We start from the raw sequence: 26,324 nt of genomic DNA, 5'->3' as shown, positions 1-26,324 counted from the left end.
AACCTTCACCAATAGCTTCCTGAAGTGACATTAGGCTCCTGTTAACAGTCTCTTCAAGGCCCTTCTAACTTACACTCAAGCTCAGTTCCAAAGCTCCTACTACATGGCTTAGTAGCAGCAAATTGTATATCAAGATTTAATAAAAAATAATAACAATACAAACCATTAGGAATTGTATAGAACATGGGTTTTATTACAGGAATTTGACCTTATATAACTATGGGAGCTGGTTAAGCCCTCTATATATGGTTGTTACTTTTGTGCCCAGTGTTATGCCTTCCCTAAAATGCAGAGAAGCCAAAAGAGAAGATCTAGCAGAAGTGACGGTACACAAAGTGGCAAAGAGTCTGATCAGTTGGTTCAAGGAAGATTTCCTGCTATTGACTGCTGGGTCCAGTCATAATGGATTAAAAAGAGCTAACCAGATGATGAAGTAAATGTGAAGTGGAAAAGCATTTAAATAAAAGCATGAAGAAAAGGTTCAGGGGCATGAAATACACAGGACCATGGAGAGTATAAACAATTGATTCTAGTGCATATATCTAAAGAAAGGAGTGATGGGAGGTGACCCTGGAGGAGTAAATAGGACCTGTCATGAAAGACCTCTTTTAAATGCCGTAATAAGGAGACTTCATCCTATGGGAATAGGAAGCCATCATAAGGATTAGGTTAGAAAGTATATTAAAATATACCCAGAATTTATTTTAATCAAGTGATTAAGAAGTGATTGTTATGAAGGAAATTTATACTCGAATCCCTAGAAACAGAAGGCAGGGCCACGTGGGAAAGGATTGGGGACTGTCAGGAGGTAGAAGAGAGTAGCAAGGGTAGAAAGTCTAGGCCAGAGGGCTAGGCGCGGTGGCTCACACCTGTAATCCTGGCACTTTGGGAGGCCGAGGCGTGCAGATCACGAGGTCAGGAGATCGAGACCATCCTGGCTAACATGGTGAAACCCTGCCTCTACTAAAAATACAAAAAAATTAGCCGGACGTGGTGGCAGGCGCCCATAGTCCCAGCTACTTGGGAGGCTGAGGCAGGAGAATGGCGTGAACCCAGAAGGCAGAGCTTGCAGTGAGCCGAGATCGCACCACTGCACTCCAGCCTGGGTGACAGAGCAAGACTCTGTCTGGAAAAAAAAAAAAAAAAAGTCTAGGCCAGAGCCTTTATTGGAGTTCTTGTGGAAAATACAAAGCAGGAAAGGGTAAACAGTTTAGGACTGGCCAGTGTGAATAATTCTGTGGGTTTTGGGATTTAGAGGTGGTTCCCAGTGGTCTGGTACCTGGTCCTAGGATGATTAAAGCAAAGGAATACTGTCTCCTGGGGTGTATGGGTCAGACAGAGGAGGTCTGGCTTAGGACTGGTTAGTTTGCATATCAAAGCCATGCTCCTGGCTGCACCTGCCCTTTGCTATCTCTAAGAACCAACTAACCCCAGTAGGAGCAGCCCCTCCTCAGCCAGAAAGGTTTTTTAAGATGTCAAAACATCAGAATATACAAAAAATAAAAATCAAAAAGATAAACGATACAGGAAAGTGGTAGTGAGATTTGCATTTGTGGCAGTTCACTTTAGTAGCATAAAAGAACGGTTTAAGGGAGTAAGACCAGAGGCAGGGACGGCTTCTGTACTATTCCAGGTGATGGAGATAAAGTGATAGGTATAACCTGGGTAAGACTGTGACTAGAATCTGGTCTCTTTGTAGGAGCATTAGATAAGCCACAATTTAGGATGTGGAGAGATGAGAGTTGTGTAATATTTAGCAGGGTACAGCTGTGACACAGGTCTAGGTTTATTAAGACAATGAGAATCTAGGAAAGACAGATTCAGAAAAAGAGGTGGAGTTTGCTCTTTCAAACTTTTCAGTTTTCACCATCTTAAACACACTCCTTATGGACACCAGCTGAAAATGAAAGGGTTGCTGATCTCTGTGCCGTATAGGCTAGCCTCATGGAATGTCAGAATCTAGAGCTTTCCCAGCAACCCGAAATCAATCCATTTGGCAGGCAAATTGAAAAAATCACCAGCTTTTTGAGACAGCATCAGCCTGTGAACTCAGCAAAAAACTAGGAATCTAAAGTTGAATGTTAATCCAGACGGTTACTGACTTATTGTGTAAATTTAGAAAGTCAGTCAAATTGCCTGTATCTATCTCTCTTCTCATCAGTAAAATAACAAGAAAGAATGCCAATCTGTTCCACAGAGATTGTGTGGGAAACAGCTAACTAATGATTACAAACTATTCTGGAAGTATAAAGTGCTGTAAGAATGCTAAAATATATAGCATCCTAGGAACTCAAGGACCCTAAAGTTGAAACAATCATTAATTTTATTAACAGAGAAGGGTTGTTTCATTTATTAACACTCTATAATACAAAATAATATAGCTAATTCTTAATATGACAAGAGCCCATGACAAATTAAAAATTTTGGAAGTTGGAAAAATGCATGAAAAACAGGAGTTGATAAACACAGGTTATGGCAGAAACCAATGCACTTACTTCATTTGTTTTGGCAAGCTTATTTTGTGATTTAAAATGTGGTCTGAGACTTGGGGTAAAAGTTTCAAACATGATCAGATGCTTCATGTACTTGAAAACTGCCGTAGAAATTCTGTCCTGTAATAAGGAAGGGTACTGGGTTTCTCTTGGTTAGTTTTCTTTTTAAATATGGAAATGGAAGGCTTGATTTAAAGGGCTTAGGATTCTCAAAGCCTACCTTCTAGAGTCACTTACTAGCTATGTGACTAGCCTTTGGATTCTCTAGCCTACCTTCTAGAGTCACTTACTGGCTATGTAGCTTAAGCAAGTTATTCATTCTCAACCTCTTCAAGTCTCATTTTCATTCTCTAAAAAATAGGGATGAAAATAGCAACCCCTGCTTTCCGTGAGGCATAAGTAAGCCAGATATTTAAAGCATTTAGCACACGGCCTGGCACACAGTAAGAGCTCAGTAAAAGGTAGTGGTTTGCTTTTGTACAATCTCATATACACATTTAAATTAAGAGTTCCACTTTCTGTTAACAAATCTCAAGTGTGCAAGCACTACCCCTGAGGCTGATCTAAGGTGCTAACATGTGCCCACTGTGCCAAAGATGTCTCCCTGATGCCACTTTCTTGCCACTATACTCTTCTTTATCCATCACTACTTCAACTTATTGCTTAGATATCTGAGTACACTCTTGTTAGAGAAGTTCAAATGAGGGGCTAAATAAAGATCCATTGAAGATGTTATACAAGAGATGCTTAAACTGGCTACATGGCTGGAAATAAATTACTGGTTCACAGACTTTAAAACAGAAAGAGATTTGTAAGAAATACAGTTACAAACTCTTAATTTTGTCAAGTAAGGACTTTTTTTTTATTCACTCTCAACTACTGCCACCATAAATTCATAAAAGTAAGGACATTTTAAACCCTTCTGTTGAAAGAGGATGACATATACATAAGTTTCTTAAATTGATTAAATTTGCTTTATGAAAATCTCACTATCTTATACTAAATGTTGTTATGTTGCCAATGGGATCAGTTTACAGACCAGCATTTAATTACCACTAGGCTAGAGGAATCTCTCAATATTCTACTTAAAATCACATACACAAATACACATACATATTTTTATATTTTTGGGAAGCTTTACCAAGTATTAAACACAGAAAACAGAAGCAGCCAATCAAAACAAAAAGTAGCAATGAATAGATTACAAAATAGAACACTGAGATAAACTAAGACCAGTAAGATAGCTAAACATCTACAAAGTCTAATAAAGTAGGGAATAAACCAAAAAGGAGGATAAGATAATGCCAAGATTTTGGCTTGGAAACTAGGCTTGCTTTTCTTTTTTTTTTCTTTGAGGCAGTCTTGCTCTGTCCCCCAGGCTGCAGTGTAATCTCTGCTTACTGCATGCAACCTCTGCCTCCTGAATTCAAGCGATTTTCCTGCCTCAGCCTCCCGAGTAGCTGGGATTACAGGCATGCACCACCAGGCCCGGCTAATTTTGTATTTTTAGTAGAGACAGGATTTCTCCATGTTGGCCAGGCTGATCTCCCAACTGGCTTTGCCTCCCACTGGCTTTGCCTCCCAAAGTGCTAGGATTACAGGCGTGAGCCACCATGCCCAGCTGGAACTAGGCATTTTTGACTGACATAAGAAATTTAAGTTAGCAGACCAGGTGGAGATGGTGGTGGGTGAAACCCTGTTTGAAACCTCCAGCCACTGCTCACTTCTTGCTGAGTGCTGCCACAAGGAAATCCTGGCTCAGTGTAGACAGCCCTTCTAACTTTTTTAAAGAAGCTGGAAATATGAATTTTTGGTGAAATCTCCCCTTAAATGCTACCAACTACCTCACATCTTTTTTTTTTTTTTTTCTTTAAATCACTACACAGGTCTAACAAAGTATGTCTCTGAGCCACATTCAGTCCAGCAGTTTGGAAGCTCTGACGTAAGTGTGAAAAAGAGCGTCAAGGATAACATCCTAAAGGACAGTCAGGGGAAGAGGCTCAGAACAGAATAGCACCTAAGGAGGAGGAACCATTTAGCAAAGAGTGGTGTATTAGTCAGGGTTCCCTAGAGGGGCAGAACTAATAGGATAGATATATAAAGGGGAGTTTATTAAGGAGTATTGACTCACACGATCGTAAGGTGAAGTCCCACAATAGGCCATCTGCAAGGTGAGGAGTAGGGAAGCCAGTCCGAGTCCCAAAACCTCAAAAGTAGGGAAGCCAACAGTGCAGCCTTCAGTTTTTAGTTGAAGGCCCAAGAGCCCCTGGCAAATCACTAGGGTAAGTCCAAGAGTCCCAATGCTCAATGAAGTCTGGTGTTCGAGGGCAGGAAGCATCCAGCACAGGAGAAAGATGAAGGCCAGAAGACTCAGCAAGTCTGCTCATTCCACTTTCTTCTGCCTGCTTTATTCTAGCCATGCTGGCAGCTGATTAGATTGTGCCCACCCAGATTGAGGGTGGGTCTGTCTCTCCCAGTCCACTGACTCAAATGTTAATCTTCTTTGGCAACACCCTCAGAGACACACCTAGGAACAATACTTTGCATCCTTCAATCCAATCAAGTTGACACTCAATTTCAAACATCACAAGTAGTATTATGGAAGAAAGATAATTTCAAGGAGGGTGTAGTCTACAGTGCTAAAGGCAGCAGAGATTTCCAGTAAGTTAAGGATAAGTTAGCAGTTCCTGGTACTACTCTTAGAAGCAGTTTCAGTGACATGGTAGAGACCAAATCCAGACTGTTTTGAGTCAGGGGGAGGACAGGAAGAAAGAAAACAAAACAAAACAAATATATATATATATATATATATTCAAAATTACAAGTTTAAATAAATAGGTCCATGTGCAAAGGGTGTCATTTGTTAGCAATAATTAAAACAAGCTTTGTAAATATATTACAACATACACAAAATAGTTCTTTAAAGCACTTGAATATTCTTTGTGGAGCTTAGGAAAGGTGTTTTCTTAATTCACATTAATTCACCCACAATACCAAAAGAGTTTAAGAATATCAAAACCAAACCTGACAACCTCTATGTCAATCAAGAATCTTGACAGCTAAATCTTAAACAGAATATAAATATCAAAGTTTGAGATATTCAGTAGAAAGCAAAACAGAAATACTATTAGAATGTTTACCTTATTATATCAGATACTTTCTTGGTCTCATAATGGTCTCATAATGTCCTACAAGTTACTACGTGCTAAATTCCTACATGCTTAATTCTAAGAGCAACAGTGAAACGGCCTCTCATTCTAGCATTCCAAGGCTCTGCTTTATAAACCACCTTGACAATCCCACTTTTCCAAAAGAGATTAGTAGCCTATCACATTTCTGCCTCCCATTTAGGTGGCATATAATACACCAAAAACCAACCTATAAAATAATAACTATTATTCTTATAAATACCATAAATTATATAGAACATGCTATATATATTATCTAAACATTCCTACTTATCTTTATAGTTCTCCTACTAGGAAAACATTATTATTCCTATTTTATATAAGTAAACAGGAGCTCTGAAAGGTTAGTCAATAAGCGCCAGGGTCAAGACTGAAATGATAAGTCTGAACCCAAAGACCACGATTTCCAGTACATGTAATAATGCTTAGTAATGTTCACCAAATATTCCAGCTCCCTGCCTTCAGGACACAGAGTAGGACTGCACTTCTAGGCACTTTCCTACTTAGGTGAAGCCATGTGACTAATTCCGACAATGAATGGAAATGAGATGTGTTTCTTCTAAGCCACAGAATTTACTTGCTGGAGGGAGATCCTCCAGAATGCTCTCTTCTAATAAAGTTTAAGATGGTGACAGCTTGAATAGTTTGGGTCCTACAGTACAAAATTATGGAGCAGGGCCCTCGGCCAACTTGCAAAATGTAACAATACAAGAAACACTCCCATGTTGCTATGTGACTCTAAGATTTTTGAGTTGTTACCATAGCACAACTTAGTCTATCCTGAATGCTACCACCAGTAATCCCAAATGCCAAATAAACACATTTTAGTGGTTAAGAATATGAAGAGACAGGAAAAAAAGTTAAGGTCCATTCAGCTTTTTCAAAGGGGATTCATGTAAGTTTGGCATTAGGCAGTTGCTAAAGTCATGTAAAGTAGATGACTAACTGCCTAATGTGTCCAATTTGTGATCTAAATGGTTTTCTTTAGAACTTTCCAACCTCATTAGCAATAAAACTTATGATTTAGTAAGTGGTTCTCAACTGGGGGCAATTTTGTTCCCAGGGAGACATTGTTTGTTCTTACAACTTTGGAGGAGGATACAGGTACTTAGAAAGGAGATGCCGCTGCTAAACATCTTACAATGCCACAACAAAGAATTATCCAACTCAAAATGTTAATAGTGCCACTGATGAAAATCTCTGATCTAGGTATATAAGGCCTTTCCAATGTCAGTCACAAGAGTAGGGGTGGGTGGGGGGTAGGGGAAATGCCTGACTCAAAAACAGGAATTTTTCCATCAGGATTTGGCAAAGTGAAAAAAACCCTTACTTAACTGCAAATTAAAACTACAATGAGATACCATCTCATACCAGTCAGAATGGGTATTATTAAAAAGCCCAAAATTAACAGAAATTGCCAAAGATATGGAGAAAAGGGAACACTTATACATTGTTGGTGGGAATGTAAATTAGTTCAACCCCTGCGGAAAACAGCACAGAGATTTCCCAAAGAACTAAAGATGTAACTACCATTCAATCCAGCAATCCCACTAGTGGTTATCTACCCAAAGGAAAAGAAATCATTCTATCAAAAAAACATCTACACTCATGTTTATCAAAGCACTATTCACAATAGCAAAGTCATGGAATCAACCTAAGTGCCTATCACTGGTAGATTAAAGAAAATGTGGTACATAGACACCATGGAGTACTATGCAGCTATAAAAAAGAATGAAATCATGTCCTTTGCAGCAACATGGATGTAGCTAGAAGCCATTATCTAAGTGAATTAACACAGAAACAGAAAATCAAATACCACATGTTCTCGCTTATAAAGTGAGAGCTAAACAATGGATACACGTGGACATAAAGATGGAAATAACAGACAGTGGGGACTCCAAAAGGGTGGGGGAGGTTAATAAACTACCTATTGGGTACAATGTTCACTATTTAGGTGACAGGTTCCATAAAAACACACATTCCAGCATTATAAAATATACCCATGTAACAAACCTGCACATGCACCCTTTAAATCTAAAATAGAAAATTAAGAAATAAAATGAAATGAAAAATTTAAAAAACTCATGTAATTTACTTTTTAAAGTGAGGTCATTTTTTTTGTTCATCAACTCATGCACTGAGGTTATTGATCCCCATGTTAATGCTATATTTGGTTAAAATTATAAACAATAAATAAGACTTTTTTGTGAATACAAGAGTGACAAAAAAGAGCTAGATTATATATCATCCCTATTCACAGAAATAAAAATTCAGCAGCCTTATAGAAAGGCAGGGATTTGTTTCAGTATGTCATACTAGTCATCCTGATTATACGAAAATAAAACAACTATAAAACTTCTTCATGGTCAGTATATTAACAAAGGTTTTAATTTTTTTGAACTGTACACTTATTTTATAGGATTCTTATATTTGTGTAGATTTATTAAAATCAGACATTACCCTAATTGGTATGTGAAGGTAAATTAGCTGAAACATTACTATTGGAAGTTAAGAAAAATGAAAGCTCTCTTGGGTTCCCTTTCTCCCTTCAACTGACCAAAACACTTGAAGAATTCATCCAAGGGCAAGGTAAATTAAAAAGCAAGCCTTTTGTGAGCAAGCACAATTCTAAATCATATCCATCTCTCTATTCCCAGAAGTCTGTTAACCTAATGCAACTTCTTACTCATATCCTATCCTCTCAACTGATAAATTCTAAAACTATCAACAAACATTTTTTAAGCACGCAATGCGGACAGGCCAGGCAATGTGCTAGGTATTTTAAGATCAGTGAACAAGAAATTCTTGTTTCTAAGCACTTAACACACTATGGAAAAAAATAGATGAAAAACAACTAAATTCAAGTAAGTGATTACAAGTGTGTAGGTGTTAGAAAGAAACATGATTGGGAGGAGTCTGAGGAGGGTTGTCTCAGTAGGTACTATTAATATGTAAAGTGAGACTAGAAAGACAAGGAAGCTGGGTAAAGCAGGTTGGGTGAAACATTCAATTCTGAATGGTAGTTCCAAGACCTTAAGTGGGAGAGAACAATGGTGGGTTAAAAGACCCATGTGTTAAGAATTAAAACCTCATGAGCTCTAAGATAAAGACTTAAGACAGGAGGAAACAATCAATGTATGTGATAACAGAACAGGCAGAGAAAAAGTTTCATCTGTTCAATAAAAGTTTAAAAAAAAAAAGCAGGAAATCACCAAATAAATTCTCAGAAAATCAACTGATCTAGTCCTTCAGCTACTTCATAAGAACCTGTACCAAGAAGGCACTATATTAACAATTGTGTGAAAACATTAATTTGCACAAACTTCCTTCTTACTGCTCTACAGTCTTGCACACAAATGTTTATTCTTTAACATCTATGGGTCTTAAAATATTTTTCAAATTCACTTGCCCTAAATAAACATTCATTATTCTAAAAGGTTCTAAGATTCTACCTGATTTCTAAGAACTATAGGTTAAATGGCAATTACTTTATTTCCCTCTACTCTGGGGCATAAGCTATGCTCATATATTTATTCGAAATCCCTTAAAATGTAAGCATCTGTGATTGCATTATTTTCAATTATATGTGAAGACAAAGTAAAGGCTGGATAAAATTCTAAAGCAAAATGAGTTTTCTCCACTTCTAAATTCTCGAATTGTTAAAGAATGACAATTCAAGCAAACAAATGTTGATTTAATTCATTCATCTTTTATTCTTTTTTTGGCAAACATCACGTAATATAAGCAAAACTATGCTGTTCACTATAGTTACACACATTCTTTTTTGCTTTACACAAGTTGTAAACAAATTTAAGTGAATAAAATTCTTGGCTAAAGACATATTCCAGAACTCTGACATATACTTTTCAGAGTTAGGACAAAAGAAAGCATATGTAACTTCCATTAGACCATCATCATATGAAAAAGTAAATTAGCATATGCTGCTTTTAAATTAACATCTGTCATTTTATTTAAACACTTTTTTAGGTTATAGCTAAAATGATATTTATCTGAAGTTTTAGGAAAGAACAGAAGCTGACCATACAAATCTTGTTCATAACCACATTGGCCACTTAAATTAAAAATATAACAAAATTGAAAAATAGACATATAACCAAAAAGATTCTAAATCTTGTAAGGAAAAAAAGAATAAAGCTGCTAATAAGTTATTTTAGAATATTTTAGATGTAGATAATATTTATAATACTGGGTTTCATAATATCTTGTTTTATGACTTCCTAACGCTGACGTTTTAATTTCAAAGTAACAGATTACTTCAAAATAAACCCAAAGCATTTAGTGTTTTATAACTTCAATTTCATTCTTTTGTAAATTTCAGACACCAAAAAATTCACATCGAGGGTTACAAAACAGGCATCTTCAGAATATAATTTGTTTGGCAGGCAGAATGGCTTGTAATCTTTTGAACTGGAAAGCCTTCAGGAAGTACTTACTTGCTATCAATGACCCTGCCAGCTTCCCACATTGTTACCTGCTGGGCGTGTGAAAAGACTGACACCCCATTTTTCATATAAACCCAAAATTTACTTATAAAAATTAGTTGTACTCATGGAGCAAAAATTCAAATGTTATAAATGATACTAAATCTTACTAGTTTTATCTCTAGTTTGGGAAACATACATCAAACTAAAAAAGTCTCATTTTCATATTTCCTTACATAAATTATGGAGACGTTTGTATATATCCTCTTAGAAAGAATACTGTTGTGAGTAACCTGAAATCTGAGCTAGAACAACCATTCATATACAAAACTACTGTATACAAGTCTTAGCTTCCAAACAGTAGCTTTCAACTTCATTCATACATATAACATAAAATTTCTCAAATATTTGAGTTGAAGGAAAGGTGACATTAATAAGGCTAATAAAATAAGTGGCAAAAGTTTTCTTCAAATCCTAGAGAATGAAGCAAGAACGGAAATACCTGGTAAGACAAATCAGAAAAGAGGAAGAATTTCAAGTAAACGTGGTCTTGGACATTTTACACTGCTACTCCCTAAAACTGCACAAGGTAAAGGCCATACAATGCTTGTTCCTTCAAGGAAAGCAAAGTAGAAAACACAAAAGGAAATATAAAAATGTGTAGTTATGAAAGAATCAAGAGATGATGGTACTAACTCCAGTCCCATGCTTAAAAAATACCAAAGAATAACAAATGCATTAAAAAGACAGTAATCTATTAGGTCTTTTTTAAGTTATACACAAATAAAAAACTAATCTCTAATTCTTTAGAGATTTAAATTTGACAGAGAATATCTATTTACCTTTGAATTTATCTCACTTCTTTAAACAACTGAATCCCATCTAAATAAATATTTTTAAAGTCTTAATTATTAAAGCAAGCTTCTTAGCTATGCTTTGATAAGGCTATATATATTAATAATAAAGCTCCACTGCATTAATATCATCAATACCATGGTTACTGCAATCAAGTTCATTTTATAAGCAATAATTAAATTGACCATCACCATACTACATTATTGCAATGACAAAGATATTGAGTAAACTTCTTCAAGACAAATTACATTGAAATGGTTATTTTGAAAGTTTTTAGGAATAGGCAGAAAAGGGAGAATTAAAAACATTGAAAATTTGTTCCAACACAAAACAGAATGTCCAGGATCTTACATAAATGAAAATATCAGCTAATAGGGGACCATCTTGGTCTATGAATGATGTTCTCTACAATGAACTTAACAAATTTTTAAAATTCCACTAAGAAGACATTGGTTAAAGTTTATCTCTGACATATTTCTAAAAACACCTGTTAGTAGCTTTGCCATAAAACTGATTTAAGGTAGTTGTGTTTTTCAGTAGCTTTTAGAACAACCCAACACTTGGTAGAAATACTCAGTTCAGCACACTGTATTAAAACATAATTGTACAACACTGTATAAATTAGCTGCAATTTTCAGTAACTATGTTTACCAACCGTGTAACTGAATTATAATGTTCTCCTAAGCCATATGCATGTCTCATATATCTGAAATTAAAAAAAAAAGAAATGAGTAGTTTTGATGAAAACAATTTATATATATATATATATGCTTATTATATATATATATAAACCAATGATTCTGAATGACTCAGTCCACATGGGTATCACTCAATAGACTACGTGGACATATTAACTAAGAGTTCAACACCATTTGAAAAGTGGCAGCAGTCAGCAAGATCTGGTCCAATCACTGGTGGTAAAATGAAAAGGCTGAGATGCTGAGGGTTCAATAAGCTTAAATTGTCACCTAGCCATTGATGACCATCTTAATAGGTTTAGCTAAAAAATACTAAAGCCAATAGCAAACCCTGCATGCTGTATTTCAGAAGAGATTTCTAAATCATGTAAGATATTTTCATAAAATAAAGAAAAATAAATCAAAGGAATAAACAGGCAACATGAATGTATTTCAACTTTTAATACTTGTTGAAACTTTTAGCATTACTAATGTCAAACCAGGACAGTATACAAACTAGTCCTAAAATTTTATAACCTTTAGAAATGACTTTATTCTTACACACAAAAATAAATCGCTTGAGGTTTAAAAAATTATCTAAGTCACATATTTTAACACATATAATCTAAATTTTTTTATATTCCTTTTTGTATTAATTGTGAAAAATAAAACAGTAAAAATGTCTAGGTACTTACACAAGTATTAGTGGTTTTTTTGAATATTCTTCGCCAACTATAATGGGAGGAGAATCTGCCTGTATTATCTCTATTGGTGTTTGTAAAATGTGAGACAGAGCTCTTAGCTATAGGAAGAAAAAAAGTATGAGTAAAGAAAATAAAAATGTAAATCACATTCAAGTATGTGTGAACGGGCAACCAGTCAGAGCAGGGATATGCTGTGTTCACCACTGTACACAGAGAGCCTGGTATATACTGGGCACTTAAATATCTGTTGAATAAATAAATATAATACAGGTTGAATATCCCTTATCCTAAATGCCTGGAACCAGAATTGTTTTAGATTTTGAATTTTTTCAGATTTGGGAATATTTGCATATACTACATGAGATCTCTTGAGGATGGGACTCAAATCTAAACACAAAATTCATTCATGTTTCATACATATCTTACACACACATCATGAAGGTAATTTTATACAATATTTTAAATAACTTTGTGCATGAAACTAAGTTTTGAACTGTGACCTGTCATATAAAGTCAAGTGCAGAATTTTCCACTTGTGATGTCAGCCCTCAAAAAATTTGATGTGGGAGCATTTCGGATTTCAAATTTTCAGATTAGGGATGCTCAACTGGTATTTACTAAATCAAATGCAGAGACTGCTCAAGCCCTGCCTGCACAAAAGCTTTGTAAAAAATATCAATGCCACAGTTAATGAAGAGGGGCAATGAGTAGACTAGGTATATTATACTAGTCTACTTTTGAATACGCTTGAAAATGTTCATAACAAAAAAAATTTTTAAATACCATTGCTCAAGCACCAGACCAAATAAATTACAATGTGAGAAAACGGGCAGGGGGGAAGAACAAGATATTTTTTTAAAGTTTTTCAGATGATTCTAATCTATAAATACTGTTGACAACCACTGTTCTATAATTTTCAAAGAGTAGAATGAGATACATATATGAATTGTACTGCCCTATCAATTAATTTCTATTTGATTAAAATATACAATTTTAAGTAATTTCATACCATACAATATAAAATTAGAGCCTAAAGCCAGATGAATAATGGTGAATAATGAACCTTAATGCTAACATTTTTAAAGACTTATTACGATTACCGGCCAGGCACAGTGGCTCACACCTATAATTCCAGCACTTTGGGAGGCCAAGGCAGGCAGATACCTTGAGTCCAGGCATTCGAGACCAGCCTGGGCAACATGGTAAAACCGTGTCTCTACAAAAAAATACAAAAATTAACCGGGCACGATGGATCATTTGAGCCCAGGAGGCAGAGGTTGCAGTGAGCCAAGATCACGCCACTGTACTCCAACTGGGGTGACAGAGTGAGACCCTGTTTCAAAAAAAAAAAAAAAAAAAAAAAGACATATGACCAAGCACTCAAGGACTTTAAGTACTTAATGTGTATTAATTCGTTTAATCCTCTTGATAACTTTATGGGATAGTACTAGAATCTGAGGCAAAAAAAAAAAAAAAGGGTTACAAGACTTGTCAAAGTCACTTGAACTCAGGAGTTCGAGACCAGCCTGGGCAACACAGGGAGACCCCGTTTCTACAAAAAATACAAAAATTAGCCACGCATGGTGGTGCATGCCTGTAGTTCCAGCTACTCGGAGTGGGAGGAAAGCTTAAGCCTAGAAGATTGAGACTGCAGTGAACAATGATGGATAGCACCACTGCACTCCAGCCTGGGTGACAGAGTGAGACTCTGTCTCAGAAAGAAAATAAAAATCATAATGCTCTGATCTATGGGGGCACTATGGGATATGTACTTGCCCCATTACAAGAACATTCCATTGATGAACATACTCCTTTCTGAGGTTTTGAAAGAATGTAAGAAATTACTTCAAAAATATGGAAAGCACTCTGCTGCATGGTGGTAAATTGAAAACGTTCCTTTGAAGCACATTTTTCTTATACCTAAAATATCATTTTTAAGAAACTAGCATAGAATAGAGGATGCGAATCAAACTCTGGAAATCCTACTATGCCTTCTAACTTCAGAAATCATAGAATGATTTTCTCTTTAATAACTTAAATTTACTCTATTGTGAAAACTGCAACTCTTACTTCAAATGAATTCACAGATGAAAAAAATGTGTAAGTGTCCTTCAAAAGATGTTTTAAAAGGCTTTTCTTAATTTCTTGATTTAATCTCTAATACTCATATGAATGATCCTTTTAAGAAAGTTCAAGCATTTTTAACTATTCCTAATGTAGTAACAAAGCTACTATGAACTTTTCCTGAGTTTCAGAGGCATACAAAACTAATGGATACAGTTCCCTCTGGTGGAAATGCACGTACACAGCACTACTAAGAAAAAGATTTTGGGGCAACATTCATGTTGCATCTTCAAATGAAGCTGTTCTTAAAGTGAATTATTTAGAGGCACAGACTATTCATGATGATTAATCATCATTATATATTACTAATTGTACTGCCTAGGTTCATCCATCTGGCACTTCAGCTTATAAACTTTTATGCAGGTACTCTCTGCCTTACTTAAGCTCAAAAATGCTCAACTGAGTACACAGAGAGGGTTTATTATGGCCATATAGTAATCAAGAAACTCAAGCTTGGGAGGATGGCTGACTCCCCTGTGGCCACAAAACAGAGGGGCAGAAGAAAATGCCAGGACCTGAACCCAGGACTTTCTTTCTTATCCTGTTTAATACCCATGCTGCTTCATCACCATCTGGCCTACTTAACTGTTTTTTTTTTGTTTTTTTTTTAACAAAACAAAGTTAACAGTAAGTTTTTTTAAAATTAGAGCTAAAAAGTAATCTTGATAACTTCCTGTAAGTGACTGAACATACTGTTTTCTTACATATGAATTTAATGCACCAACTACTGCTTTCAAGTAAGTCACTATCAATTAGGAATTCAAAATACGATTTTAATATATATATTGTGGTAGGATTTGGCCCATAATTTCATATAATTTTTTTTTCCATTTCTGATGTAAAAAAGATATTTTTCCAATAGTGACTTTGATCAGCTGAGCTACTAGGCTAAATTTTATTTTACTTCAGTAAAATTTTCACTTTCCTAAGTCCAGAAAATCAATGTATTGCCAATACTACTATCACAATGAAAAGACTTACACATATTTATTTCCAACACACAGATCTAACACTGAGCTATTTAAAATGTAATAGCGTTTCAATCCCTCAACATACATACTTTAATCACAGACCTAATCATGTTAACTCCCTATTTCTTTGTCAGTTGAGAATAGCAAATATATAAAGAAAAGGAATCTTCAAAGAGAAATTGGGATTAGCTGAGAAACATCTAAAAACTACAGAAGGGATTTAGAAATAATTTAACAACCCACAATCACTAGGAATAACTATAAACTTACCTCAAGCTGACCTCCCCATGCAGCTGTGTTTACAATATCATCACAGTACTTCTGAAACTCTTCTGTAGAGAATAGGTCAGAATACAGCACTTAATAATTTTTGTAACTCATGTTACAAAATCCCTTTTATAGTTCCCACAATTCCTGACAAAAATGCCCAAGTTATGAACATTCTCCTTCTTTACCAGTATCCTCCAGAATCTAACCTAACTCCCAGGTCCAAACTTAATTCACCCCAACTTTCTACCACATTTCCATCCAAGAACAAAGCAGTCCATTTCTGCTTTTCTTCTTCCGTTGGAGGCCCAGATACCCTCCCTATATAACAAACCTACCTCACTCTACCCCAAGCATTGACCCCCAAAATTGCCACCACATTCACTATCTTGACATGTGTTTTAAGCCCAAACCTGCATCCAAAGGAATACCATGAAAGACAAAAAAAAAAAAATGTAGTTCCTGTATAATCAGGTTTACTGTAAGACTCTGGGAAATACACGAAGAGAATTCGAGTAAAAGTACAGATGAATTAAATTCCTTCCCCAGAGCTAGCATCGAACAGTGCCTCCACTTGTTATTTTGGAAGCACTTACATTATTTGCGTAAGTATCAGTTCTAACCAAGGAAAAGGCTTTTCAGATCAGCCCTGAGAAGTAAAAGACCTACTCACTAAATTTACAATGGGTATATTTTGTGCATACAACTTTTTATACAGTATGTTAAAATGGAAAACAATTATCCTTACTACAGAGATGGAGGGAAAGAAATTATGGGCATCTAAAAGAAAAATATGTCTCATGTGTTTGTCTCATACCCTGTTAAATCCTCACTGTTCTGAACAGTGCCTAGAATAGTGCTTGGCACACAGCGCCCTTCAATTAATATTGGTTGAATAAATGGAGATAATTAATTAAGTCTTTTGTGTTTTTCTCTGACTCAGCATACTGAACTGCCACTTCCTCTTTGCCCTACAACTAGAGCAACTGGGGAGTCTCAATGATTTAGTAATCATTTGGGAGATAAATGACAGAAGACTCGTTTATTACATTGCCTATGCATATATCAAAATATATGGAAAAATGTGTTTTATGTCCCATAGCAAATTCTGTTTATTTAGAAAACAGCAATGACCTAAAACAGCAAGAGATAAGTTAACATTTCCAATATGACATCTATGGGAAATTAATTCGCTACATAATTAGATATGCTTAAGTCATTCTTGAGATCTATCAACAGATACCTTAAGCCATACACACTAAAGATCTATAAACAGATACCTTAAGCCATACACACACTTGACTGCCAGTGCTCACTCTTATCAATTCTGCATCACTCTCTACCTTTCCTCCATGGAGGACAGACTCCACTAAAGGAAAGTCAACTTTAACCTTTCTCTCTCCAACCCATTCTGGCCATATGACTTGTTCCCAATGGATACTGCCAAACCTGCCATCTTCTCTCAAGGACTAATAGTCCTCTATTCCATTCACTACTCCCCCAAAACCTATTCAGATTTTTACTTGCTCTCTTCCTCATCTGCTAATTGTGTACCTTTTTACTTCCTCATAAATAGTTTATCTTAACTGTGAAAGTATTGTATAGAATAAAGTAGGTTATTAACTCATTTGTTTTACTTGAACACTAATCTTCCTAATTATAGCTTATTGTGAATAAAAGTAAAGTTCCCAAATTATAAGATAAAAGAAGGAAATGGTTTTCCTAGTCATTCTCTCCTTATGGTCTTCAGACCCTATATATACTTCCTGAAGCTTACCTTCCTCAATACTTCACTTTGTCAAATACGAACTTACATTTTTTTCAAAAATGATTAATCTTATTCCTATTTCTATCTTACATAAAATGATTAACATATTATAATTACAAAATAACTAAGTAATTAAGAAATCTTAATAGAGAAAAATATACCAACATCTATTAAAATTACAGAAAATAATTCTGCCTAAATCTTGTTTTTTCCTCATAAGGATCGTCTGGGTTCTTCTTACGCTCAGTGCTGGGAAGCACTTTATTTAAAAACAACTACAACAAAGCAACAATAAAACATAGTAAAGAAAAATAAATTACCTGGAGTATACATATTTCCTGTATTAGGGTTTGTTAAAAATGGCAGAAAGTCTTCCGCATGGCTTTGCATATACTCAGCGGTCTGACTTCTCAAGGCAACCACAGTCAGAGCACAGTCCTTTTCTTTCAGTTGATCTTCAATGGCTCTATACATACAGTGGCCATCAGATGGAATCTGTTTAATTTCTAACTGTCTAGCTCCCAATATTTGAGCAAGTTTCTCACTTTCCATATGTCTGGCTCCTGTTAAGTTTTCAATTTCGGCTTCAGCTATCCGTTCTTCTCGCTCCTTTTCCAATGCAGCTTTCTTTTCCTAAGAAAAGGAGAATGCATGAAAGTTAATTCATAATAATTTGGACTAATTCTCAATGTATTAAGGGAATGGAAATGTAAAGGTCTCAAAACTTTTCGGTGTTTTTTCTCCCTTCTCACACAAGCACTATCACATTTATCATCTCAAGAATTTTCTACAAGGTGAACTCCTTACTCTCTTACTCATCTGTGTGTTTCCAGCACCTTGCTCTATACTGGACATTAAGAAAGCCCTAAGTCTACTTAAAAGCTACATGCCAAGTTTCCAAAAACTGTACTTACTGATTTCAAAGTATTCTCTTAAGACTGAGTTATCCTAGGCCTTAAAGCACATTATTATTATATTAAAGCCCAGGCTAATCCAGGCTTCTTATCAGTCCACCAGTAAGTAACATGTTAATATGACACAGCCTTTAGAAGGGTACAGGCAGACACCCTTTTTATCAAGCTTTTTAAAATGTCTGTATACACATACATTTAATTAACAAATATTTTGTAAAAAAAAAAATTAAAATATAAGAGAGAGACTCAAGCTCCCCCTAACACCACTGCCATCCCAGTGCTTGCTCCAGAGGTTTGGTATGCATCCTTCTAGATTGTTTTTCCATTCATTTTAATAAATATGGTATACTCTTGAAAATATGTATAAATTCTTAATAAAAATGGTATCATATGTTACATTCTACAATTTGCTTTCCTTATGCAAATGTCTGATGAGCTCCTCCCATGGAAACATATGCAAGGATGGAGTGGGATGAGGGAAATGAGAGATTCGTAACATGAAGAATAGACAGGAGGTGTATAGGGAAGGTTGGGGAAGAAGAAAGGAAAAAAATTCCTAACAGATGGACTAGTAATGATCAAAAGCCAGAAAGCACTATATGTTTCATAGCTAAAAACAGTTCATAGAGCTACAGTGCCAGAGAAAAGTGTCAAGAGATGAAATTGGAGGCAAAAAGCATAGGCATATAGTTAATATACAGTAGGTCTATACTTAACATAGGACTAAAAAGAAACTACAATATAATATTTATAGTGCTTTTCTCTGGATGACGGGATTCCAAAATAAGTTTTATTTTGGGGTGTATGTGTGTGTGTGTATGTCTGTATGTTTTTCTGCATCTTTCTAATTCTCTACCATATATTTTGTTTGTACACTCAAGGGGAAACTGCTTTATAAATTTTGGCATTAATAATAAGTTACAGGAAGGATTTGGTAAGCCAAGAATAGGAAAAGGTAAAGACTTCCATAACGCTAGCTCTAATTCCTCCTTGGAACAAAAGTGAATGGGAAGGCAAGTTTCAATTAAACTTATTGTCATGTACCTGTACTACTTGCCTGTTATGTGCCATGCTAGATGAACCTAAAGTGATTTCTAAGTTACCTGAATCAAAAGCAGTAATATCTCCCTAATAAAACATAGCCTATTTAAGGTTTATATAAGTAATAGGAACAAATTTATTTCACTGTGTACCTAGAACTGTGGATCACAGAGGCATAAAATCTTAAAACACAAGATGGCACTATTACTTTATAAAAGACTAAAAAAGTTTCAGAGGGGAAAGGAAGAATAAGCACCTTAGATATCATCTAATCCAAAACCCCTCATTTTCCTCTTCTGAGGAAACAGCACGCAGAAAGATTTCCAAAGGCCATACAGCTGGTAAGAGCAGAGCAGGGACCAAGGACAACACAGAGAGCTCCTTCTATCCAGGCACCTGAATCAGAATAAAAGTTGGAGCAGATGGGAGCTGGAGTTAATGATGTCATGTACTATTTACTGAAAGAGTGGCACTTTATCCTATCTGCAAAACTGTTTTAAGTCTCTAAAATACTAATACTAATCATTTTGTTTTTTCCCTTCATGCTTTGCTTTATTAGAACAAAGCAATTGAGTTTCCTTTTCAGGGCACTAGGTAAGAAATCCACTGAATTCTTTTTCCAGCAATATATAGTTTCCCAAGAGCACTAGGCACTTTGGTTTCTACAGCTATAGTACTGGAGATAGAATGGCACTAATAAGTTCTAACAAAAACGTATAAAAGATGAAAATAGCATGTAAATCATAAATATATTGTCAATAAAACTAGAGTCATGTTGATATAGTAATATAACAAAGAAGATTCAAAGGGAATAATAAGAGCTGGACACCAGTCCTGGGTTTGTATCAAACTTTTAGTGTACAATTGAGATAAACTGGGTCTCTGCTTTCTCATTGGAAAATACAGAAATTGAATTCAATCTCATTCCAGCCCTCAAATTCCGTATTTTTGAAATCCAGCTCTTCTAAGTTCTATTTTTGACTCTTTCTATCATATCAAAAAGCTTCTAAGTTCTTTGAATAAAATACTGTTTTTCTAGACTAAAAATAAGAGAGATGCTATACAATATTCCATGATATTCTTAAAATAAATCTTGATAAAGTTTTATCACATTTCTCTTCCAGAGTTGTATCTTTCCCAAAGATAAACATCATTAATTAAATGACTTTTCATTCCTTGGTGCTTCTGGCAAAAAAGGAGGTTCCAAATAATCTAACACCCGATTGTGCATCCTGACTTCAGGTTCCATTTTCTTAAGCATTATAAACGTTCAATGCTTTCTGTTCTAAAATCCCATTAATATAACCCTGTAAAAACATTACTTGGGCATTTTTTCTGTCAAGTGTTAAAGCAGCTGACTATAAAAGATACTAACTGGTTTGAGAGTATAACTGACAAAGGTATTAATTCCAGTTGTGCAGTATCTTAGGGAAAAAGTAACCAAATTTTCGAGAAAGGTAAGGGAGTTTTCGTTTTGTTTGTTTTGTTGTCAGAGGTCCAGCTGGGGAGGAACAAGTTTTGATAAAGATAGAAAGAACTTGTGCCCTTAGGTTTTCCAGAATTAAATAGGCTATTATAAGATGTTTCAATTACTAAGTAGACATAATTCCAATATTTTGTTATGCTACTGGCATGCAAAAATTCTGCCCTTCCTTTTTGATCTATAGAAGCTAGACGACAATTGTGAGATCATCACAAAAGAATGCATATCATAAGCAGACACTCTCCAAGATTCCATGAGATCTAAATTTTATGAATCTACAAAATTCACAATTATATTTACTCAAGAATAAAATTCTATACAAGAATGAGAAATGTTTGACTATGTGCATTTCATCAACTTTCAAACAAAAAAAGACACTGCTTTTAGGTTTAATTTTTTAAGAGGCATAGTATGCACTACTTAACATAGAAAAAGACATTGCTTTTAGGTTTCCTTTTAAGAGGCATACTATGTACTACTTAATATAGAAACAATACTATCATTTGTTGACCCATTAGTTCTCCAGGCCTTGTGTTAAAGGCTTTGGAAATAGTACAGTATTTAATATTCACAATGAATTAGCTTATGAAGTAGCTATAATTTGCCCCCATTTTATAGATGTGAAACTGAGGCTTAAAGAAGAACCGTACCCAAAGTATAACAGTAAATGAAATTAAAACCTCATCTCTTTGACACTAAACTCCATGCTCTACTAAATTACATACTATGTCATAAGATGCAAAATGAGTTTAAAAATATGCATTTAAAACCATAGAAAACATCAAGTGTTAATAAAATAATACTCGCAACTAAAGAGACTGAATTTAATCATTTTTCTTTTTCAAATTCAAAGGGACTTACCTATCTAATTTCATTTCCATAATGCTGATATGAACTAGCTACTTCCAATAAATCAGTTTCCTTATAGCTGTTGAATAATGCAGTATATCACCCCCACATTTGTTTCTGTGCATGCTGTTCCTCCTATTTGGAATATCCTATCTAAATAATATTTCTTTCAAATTCCAACCCATTATTAGCATAATGAACTTTCCCTTCTCTAAATTTTCATAATTAACCATTATATAGATACCTACATAATTCTCTAAGAATTTTGTATACCTACACATGTTAACTTCTAGGTTCAAATCCTTATTTCTCACCCAATGGTATAGTTCTTGGCCAGGGTTGTGCATCAGAATCCCCTGGGCCCACATTCTGAATTTTTAAGTCTGGGATAATATATTTGTAAAAAAAACTACTTTGCACTCCCACTCCCAGCTTCGCTCTCCTATGAGAGCTGCCACCTGAATACGTTATTTTATATTCTCTTAGGATCATTTTCTTCTCTATAAAATGGGGATAAGAAATCCTACTTCACAGGATTACTGTCAGGACTAAATGAGATGTCATATAAGCAGCTTAGCATAGTATGTGACACACAGCAGGTGCTTAATAAATGTTAGTTCAAGTGCCTAGACAAGGAACTGCATGATTTTTTTTTCATTCTCTTCCTATAACAAGATCTAAGATAGTACCTAAGATAGTATTGAACACACAGCACTAACTTATATACTTGGTGACATGACTTTCATACCCGTCTCTTTTGTGCTTTTGATATCCGAGGTGGCTGATTCTCAAGCACCAAGTTTGAAATGTTAACAGCAACAGAATCTATCTGAAGGAAACAAAAAGCATTAACAAGTCAATGTAAAATACTTATTAAATTAAATTCCTGAAAATCATAAATATATCTAATCCCACATTTTAAGTTTGAATAACAGCAATAGACACTGTATTAGATAATATGGTTTTGTCTGTTTCTATTTTTATGGAAGAATTTGACAAGTTCCCAAGAAGTTTCTTTCAAAGATCATGCTCATCCCTGCATGCTTTCCTTCCTTCTTAGAATGCCTACTCCATTAATCTAAATGCAGTACTGTACTTCCTGTAAGTGCCAACTCATTTAGCACTCCACTCTTCTTTTCTCTGACTATTGCCAGTACGTATAAGATAAAGGTCCTGTGCTGGCTCAGTTCATTATTACCTGCATAACCTCAACTGGCAGCAGAAGCCTTTTTCCATCTTAATTAGCCAGAACCTGATGAGTACTAATCCTTGACCCTAGTAGCAAGTTGAGCTTTTCCTACCCTACCCTTTTCCACCTACAAACTGATAACTGCAGGCAGAAAATATATTTAATTTATAATATCACTTGATATTACAATCAATCCTAAATGGCTAGTGTGTGTTTGCTAGAGTAAAAAAAAAGATGCTAGACTTTTGACTGTAAAGATGAGTAGCTAGTATTACTGCAACTATAAGTTAAGCCAGTTTTTAGTATAACACATACATAAAACAACTCAAGGCCTTTAATACACAGAGACAGAAGTCTCCAAAGTCTATGTCCCAAATGATCAAAATATCAAAATCAGATAGAGACTTCAAAGAGTGGCTATCAACTATAGTGAAATTAGGAGTCTTGTGATTCTTCAGAGGAATCTGCTAAAATTTGCAAACATCTATATTGAAAATAGGCAAGATAAAACAGATGCATCTGAAAAACAAAAAAGCAATGGCATTAGTTTTTGGTAGTATTCAGAAAAGAAAACCAATTTAAATTAATGAAAAAGATAAATAGTTCAAAGTAGAATGCGAGTTTGTGTTTTAACAGTAGGACTCCATGTAGCTTATGAATCAAACATTTTTGTCCTTGGAAACCTGGGAAAGAAACCTCAAAATTGAAAGGTCTGAGGGAGAAAACAAAACTATCTCACTAATAGAAAAGATGGGGAGACAATTGGGAACACCACAATTGTCACAACACAATTTAACGCCTGGAGTATCATATACGCCTTGTTACCTGGAGATGAAGTATATTAAGGGCAAGGAAAGTCGGGAACTTGGTAACTAACAAAGTTAAAGAAATTTAGACTATATTTAATGTAAGGACCATTGTAAATAGCACAGACAAGCTGTACTTGTCAACAGCAAACCAAAAATCAACCAAAATTTAAGTACTGCAGATAAGATTTTGCATAGACATAAGAACTTTCTATCAAAGATAGAGTGAGGTTGTGGAGTCTATATGACCCTTCACATCCAAAACCCATACAACAAATACCACACTATACAAAGCTGTAACAGAATTCAGTATTCATTTCCTGGAGTAAGATAGTTCTCATTTGGAATTCTGGCTTTGGCAATCAACAGCTGTTACGACTCCTGGACAAAGTTCTTAATCTCTCTAACCCTGTTTCCCACTTGAAAAATGGGATTATGTACACTTACTTCATAGGTTATACCTCACAGTGTGTTACTGAGGTTAAATGAGATAACACATATAAACCAAAGTATTTGACACATATATATTAGATCCAACGATAAAATAACTATTAGTTAAAATTATGAAAGTTAGGATGCTCCAACTTACCCAAGAAACATCAGTAAAATTTCATTCATTACAACTTGTTAATAAAGCACTTTTATAAGTTAAAAATGACTTCACGTTCACTTTCTTGATTCTTACAAAAACCTGTGCTTAGAGAGCAGAAATACTTGTATCGTATCATATATGTGGGAAAATTTGAGCTCAGAAAGATTAAGTAACCTTGCTCAGGTTACAATCCCATTCAGTCGCAATTCTGGGATCAGATGCCTGGTCTTCCAACTTTCATTTGGTGAAGCTTCATCTTTTGGGCAAGTAAATAGGTAAAGAAGTATAGCAGTTTCTTTGCTGATCTCCCTTATAAAAACACACTGCCCTGTAAACTTGGTCACAAAAACATTAGTGAGAAGTGATGTATGAGCATAACTAAGTGATTTCATTTCCCTACCAATTTTATGATTTGAGATAATAAGCAGTCTAACAGGGCCGGGCACGGTGGCTCACGCCTGTAATCCCAGCACTCTGGGAGGCCGAGGCAGGTGGATCACAAGGTCAGGAGGTCGACATCGTCTTGGCTAACATGGTGAAACCCCGTCTCTACTAAAAATACAAAAAATTAGCCGGGCGTAGTGGCGGGCGCCTGTAGTCCCAGCTACTTGGGAGGCTGAGGCAGGAGAATGGCGTGAACCTGGGAGGCGGAGCTTGCAGTGAGCCAAGATCGTGCCACTGCACTCCAGCCTGGGCGACAGAGCAAGACATCGTCTCAAAAAAAAAAAAGCAGTTTAACATTTAACAGAAGTGGACAGCTGTTTTCAAATGGTGTAGGCAAAGACAAACATTTATTTCACATACCTTATTCTCCTTAGTAGTCAGCTTCAATTGCTCCAGTTCCTCTCTATGTTTCTGTTCCATTTCTTTTTCCAACTTGGCCACATCTTCGGTGAGTTGCTTCCTCCTCTTCTTGTCATTCTTGGGAACAGCATTCTTCATGCCCTGAATTTTGGCTGAAAAGCCATTACAATCATTAAGTCAGACAAGCAGGAGTAAAAGGAGATGAGAAACAGGAACCAATAAGGGGACGGTAAGGGGAGAAGGGTATAGAAAAAGTAATTATGGAAGAAAGAGTCATCACATAACAGCTACAGAGAAAGAAGGGCCCAGATGAAGCTGAGACCAAAAAAAAAAAAAAAAAAAACTTCATTAACAAAATCTTGAATATGTTTCGATTGTTTGGTGAGATAGGAGAAGGAAAAAAACCTGACTGTAGCAAGATTTAAATCTTTCAGGTATCCTTTCTGAACCTCCTAAACTGAGGCGAGTCCATTCAAAATACACCCATTAGGGACACGTATCGGTAACTGGGGCAGGTATAGAAAAGGGAGGCATAGCGGATTTGCGAGCAGACCAAGACGGCGGCTTCTAGGTATTTTCAGACACCTGCACCCTGGCGGCGGCGCGGGGTAGGGGGCACGCGGCAGGCCTCAGAAGGGGAAGCCTCTGAAGGTCGGGGAATTAAAGGGCCGCCGGGGCAGGGAAGGCGGGAGAGAAGAGGCCACTTGCTACTAGGGGAAGTCTAGGGTGATCTAGATAAGTCACGCCTTAAGATTCCCCAGAACCGACCCGCCACGCGCCCTTCCCCCAGTCGCGGCGGCTTCCAGATTCCCACTTCCTTCCGCCTCACCTTGCAACTCCTTCTTCTCTTTGCGATGCCTTCTCACCAGCTGCTCTTCCTCATCAAGCTCTTCGGTCAAGACCGCCTCCATGACGACCAGGTAGCCCAGCACACGCGCTAGAAGAAACCTACACCGGCTAGTAGGCACCTTCCACCCCTCAACCCTCACCCGGGGTTCCATTGGCTACGGCTGGGACCCAGCCCCGCCTTCAAGGCGGCACCGGAACTAAGCCAAGCCACTGCAAAAAGGAGAAACTTGAATGGGGTGCTGCGCGTGCGCACTACCGTGACCCTGCTGTGATGGGCGGGGCGGCAGGGGAGGAACCAGACTGCGAGCG

At 36.1% G+C, this 26,324-nt stretch overlaps 2 protein-coding genes across 6 annotated transcripts in view; both read right to left on the bottom strand.

Annotated features, from left to right (window-relative positions):
* LRRC69 (leucine rich repeat containing 69) overlaps positions 1-12,369 on the bottom strand; it is a 138,553-nt gene extending 126,184 nt beyond the window's left edge. Inside the window, exons 1-2 of one of the 3 annotated variants that reach the window (XM_063643425.1) lie at positions 12,350-12,369; positions 11,633-11,683 (exon numbers count right to left, since the gene is read on the bottom strand). The gene's annotated coding sequence lies outside the window, so the exon portion shown is untranslated. Of the gene's footprint in view, positions 1-4,623; positions 9,125-11,632; positions 11,684-12,349 lie in introns of those variants that run through there. The other 2 variants (XM_055286733.2, XM_063643426.1) reach the window with 2 other exon arrangements.
* Positions 9,370-26,279, bottom strand: OTUD6B (OTU deubiquitinase 6B). 3 transcript variants are annotated; one of them, XM_055286735.2, is made up of 7 exons: positions 25,996-26,279; positions 25,167-25,318; positions 22,524-22,604; positions 17,809-18,121; positions 15,724-15,785; positions 12,350-12,456; positions 9,370-11,683 (listed from the first exon to the last, which is right to left on the bottom strand). In XM_055286735.2, exons 1-7 carry the CDS (start codon positions 26,165-26,167, stop codon positions 11,599-11,601), a joined length of 972 nt encoding a protein of 323 aa, XP_055142710.1. In that variant the 5' UTR covers positions 26,168-26,279; the 3' UTR covers positions 9,370-11,598. The 3 variants fall into 3 exon arrangements, with proteins under 3 accessions (XP_055142710.1, XP_055142711.1, XP_055142712.1); XM_055286736.2 differs by lacking the exon at positions 22,524-22,604 and having other exon boundaries at positions 25,996-26,215; XM_055286737.2 differs by lacking the exons at positions 22,524-22,604; positions 25,167-25,318; positions 25,996-26,279 and adding an exon at positions 19,700-19,829.
* Between the last annotated feature and the right edge of the window lie 45 nt (positions 26,280-26,324).

This window comes from Symphalangus syndactylus, chromosome 7, assembly GCF_028878055.3.
Source record: "Symphalangus syndactylus isolate Jambi chromosome 7, NHGRI_mSymSyn1-v2.1_pri, whole genome shotgun sequence".
NCBI classification, from domain to species: Eukaryota; Metazoa; Chordata; class Mammalia; order Primates; family Hylobatidae; genus Symphalangus; species Symphalangus syndactylus.
Note: the sequence above shows the minus strand (reverse complement) of the source record. Positions and strands in the feature narration are given on the sequence as shown.

Excerpts from the sequence above, each read along its gene's own strand:
- OTUD6B (XM_055286735.2), bottom strand. The coding sequence starts at position 26,167 with ATGGAACCCCGGGTGAGGGTTGAGGGGTGGAAGGTGCCTACTAGCCGG. Across the intron at positions 18,122-22,523 it reads CAAAAGCACAAAAGAGACGG|GAAAAGAAAGCTGCATTGGA; the intron begins GTATGAAAGTCA and ends TCCTTTTCTTAG. Across the intron at positions 15,786-17,808 it reads AGGAAATATGTATACTCCAG|AAGAGTTTCAGAAGTACTGT; the intron begins GTAATTTATTTT and ends TATTCTCTACAG.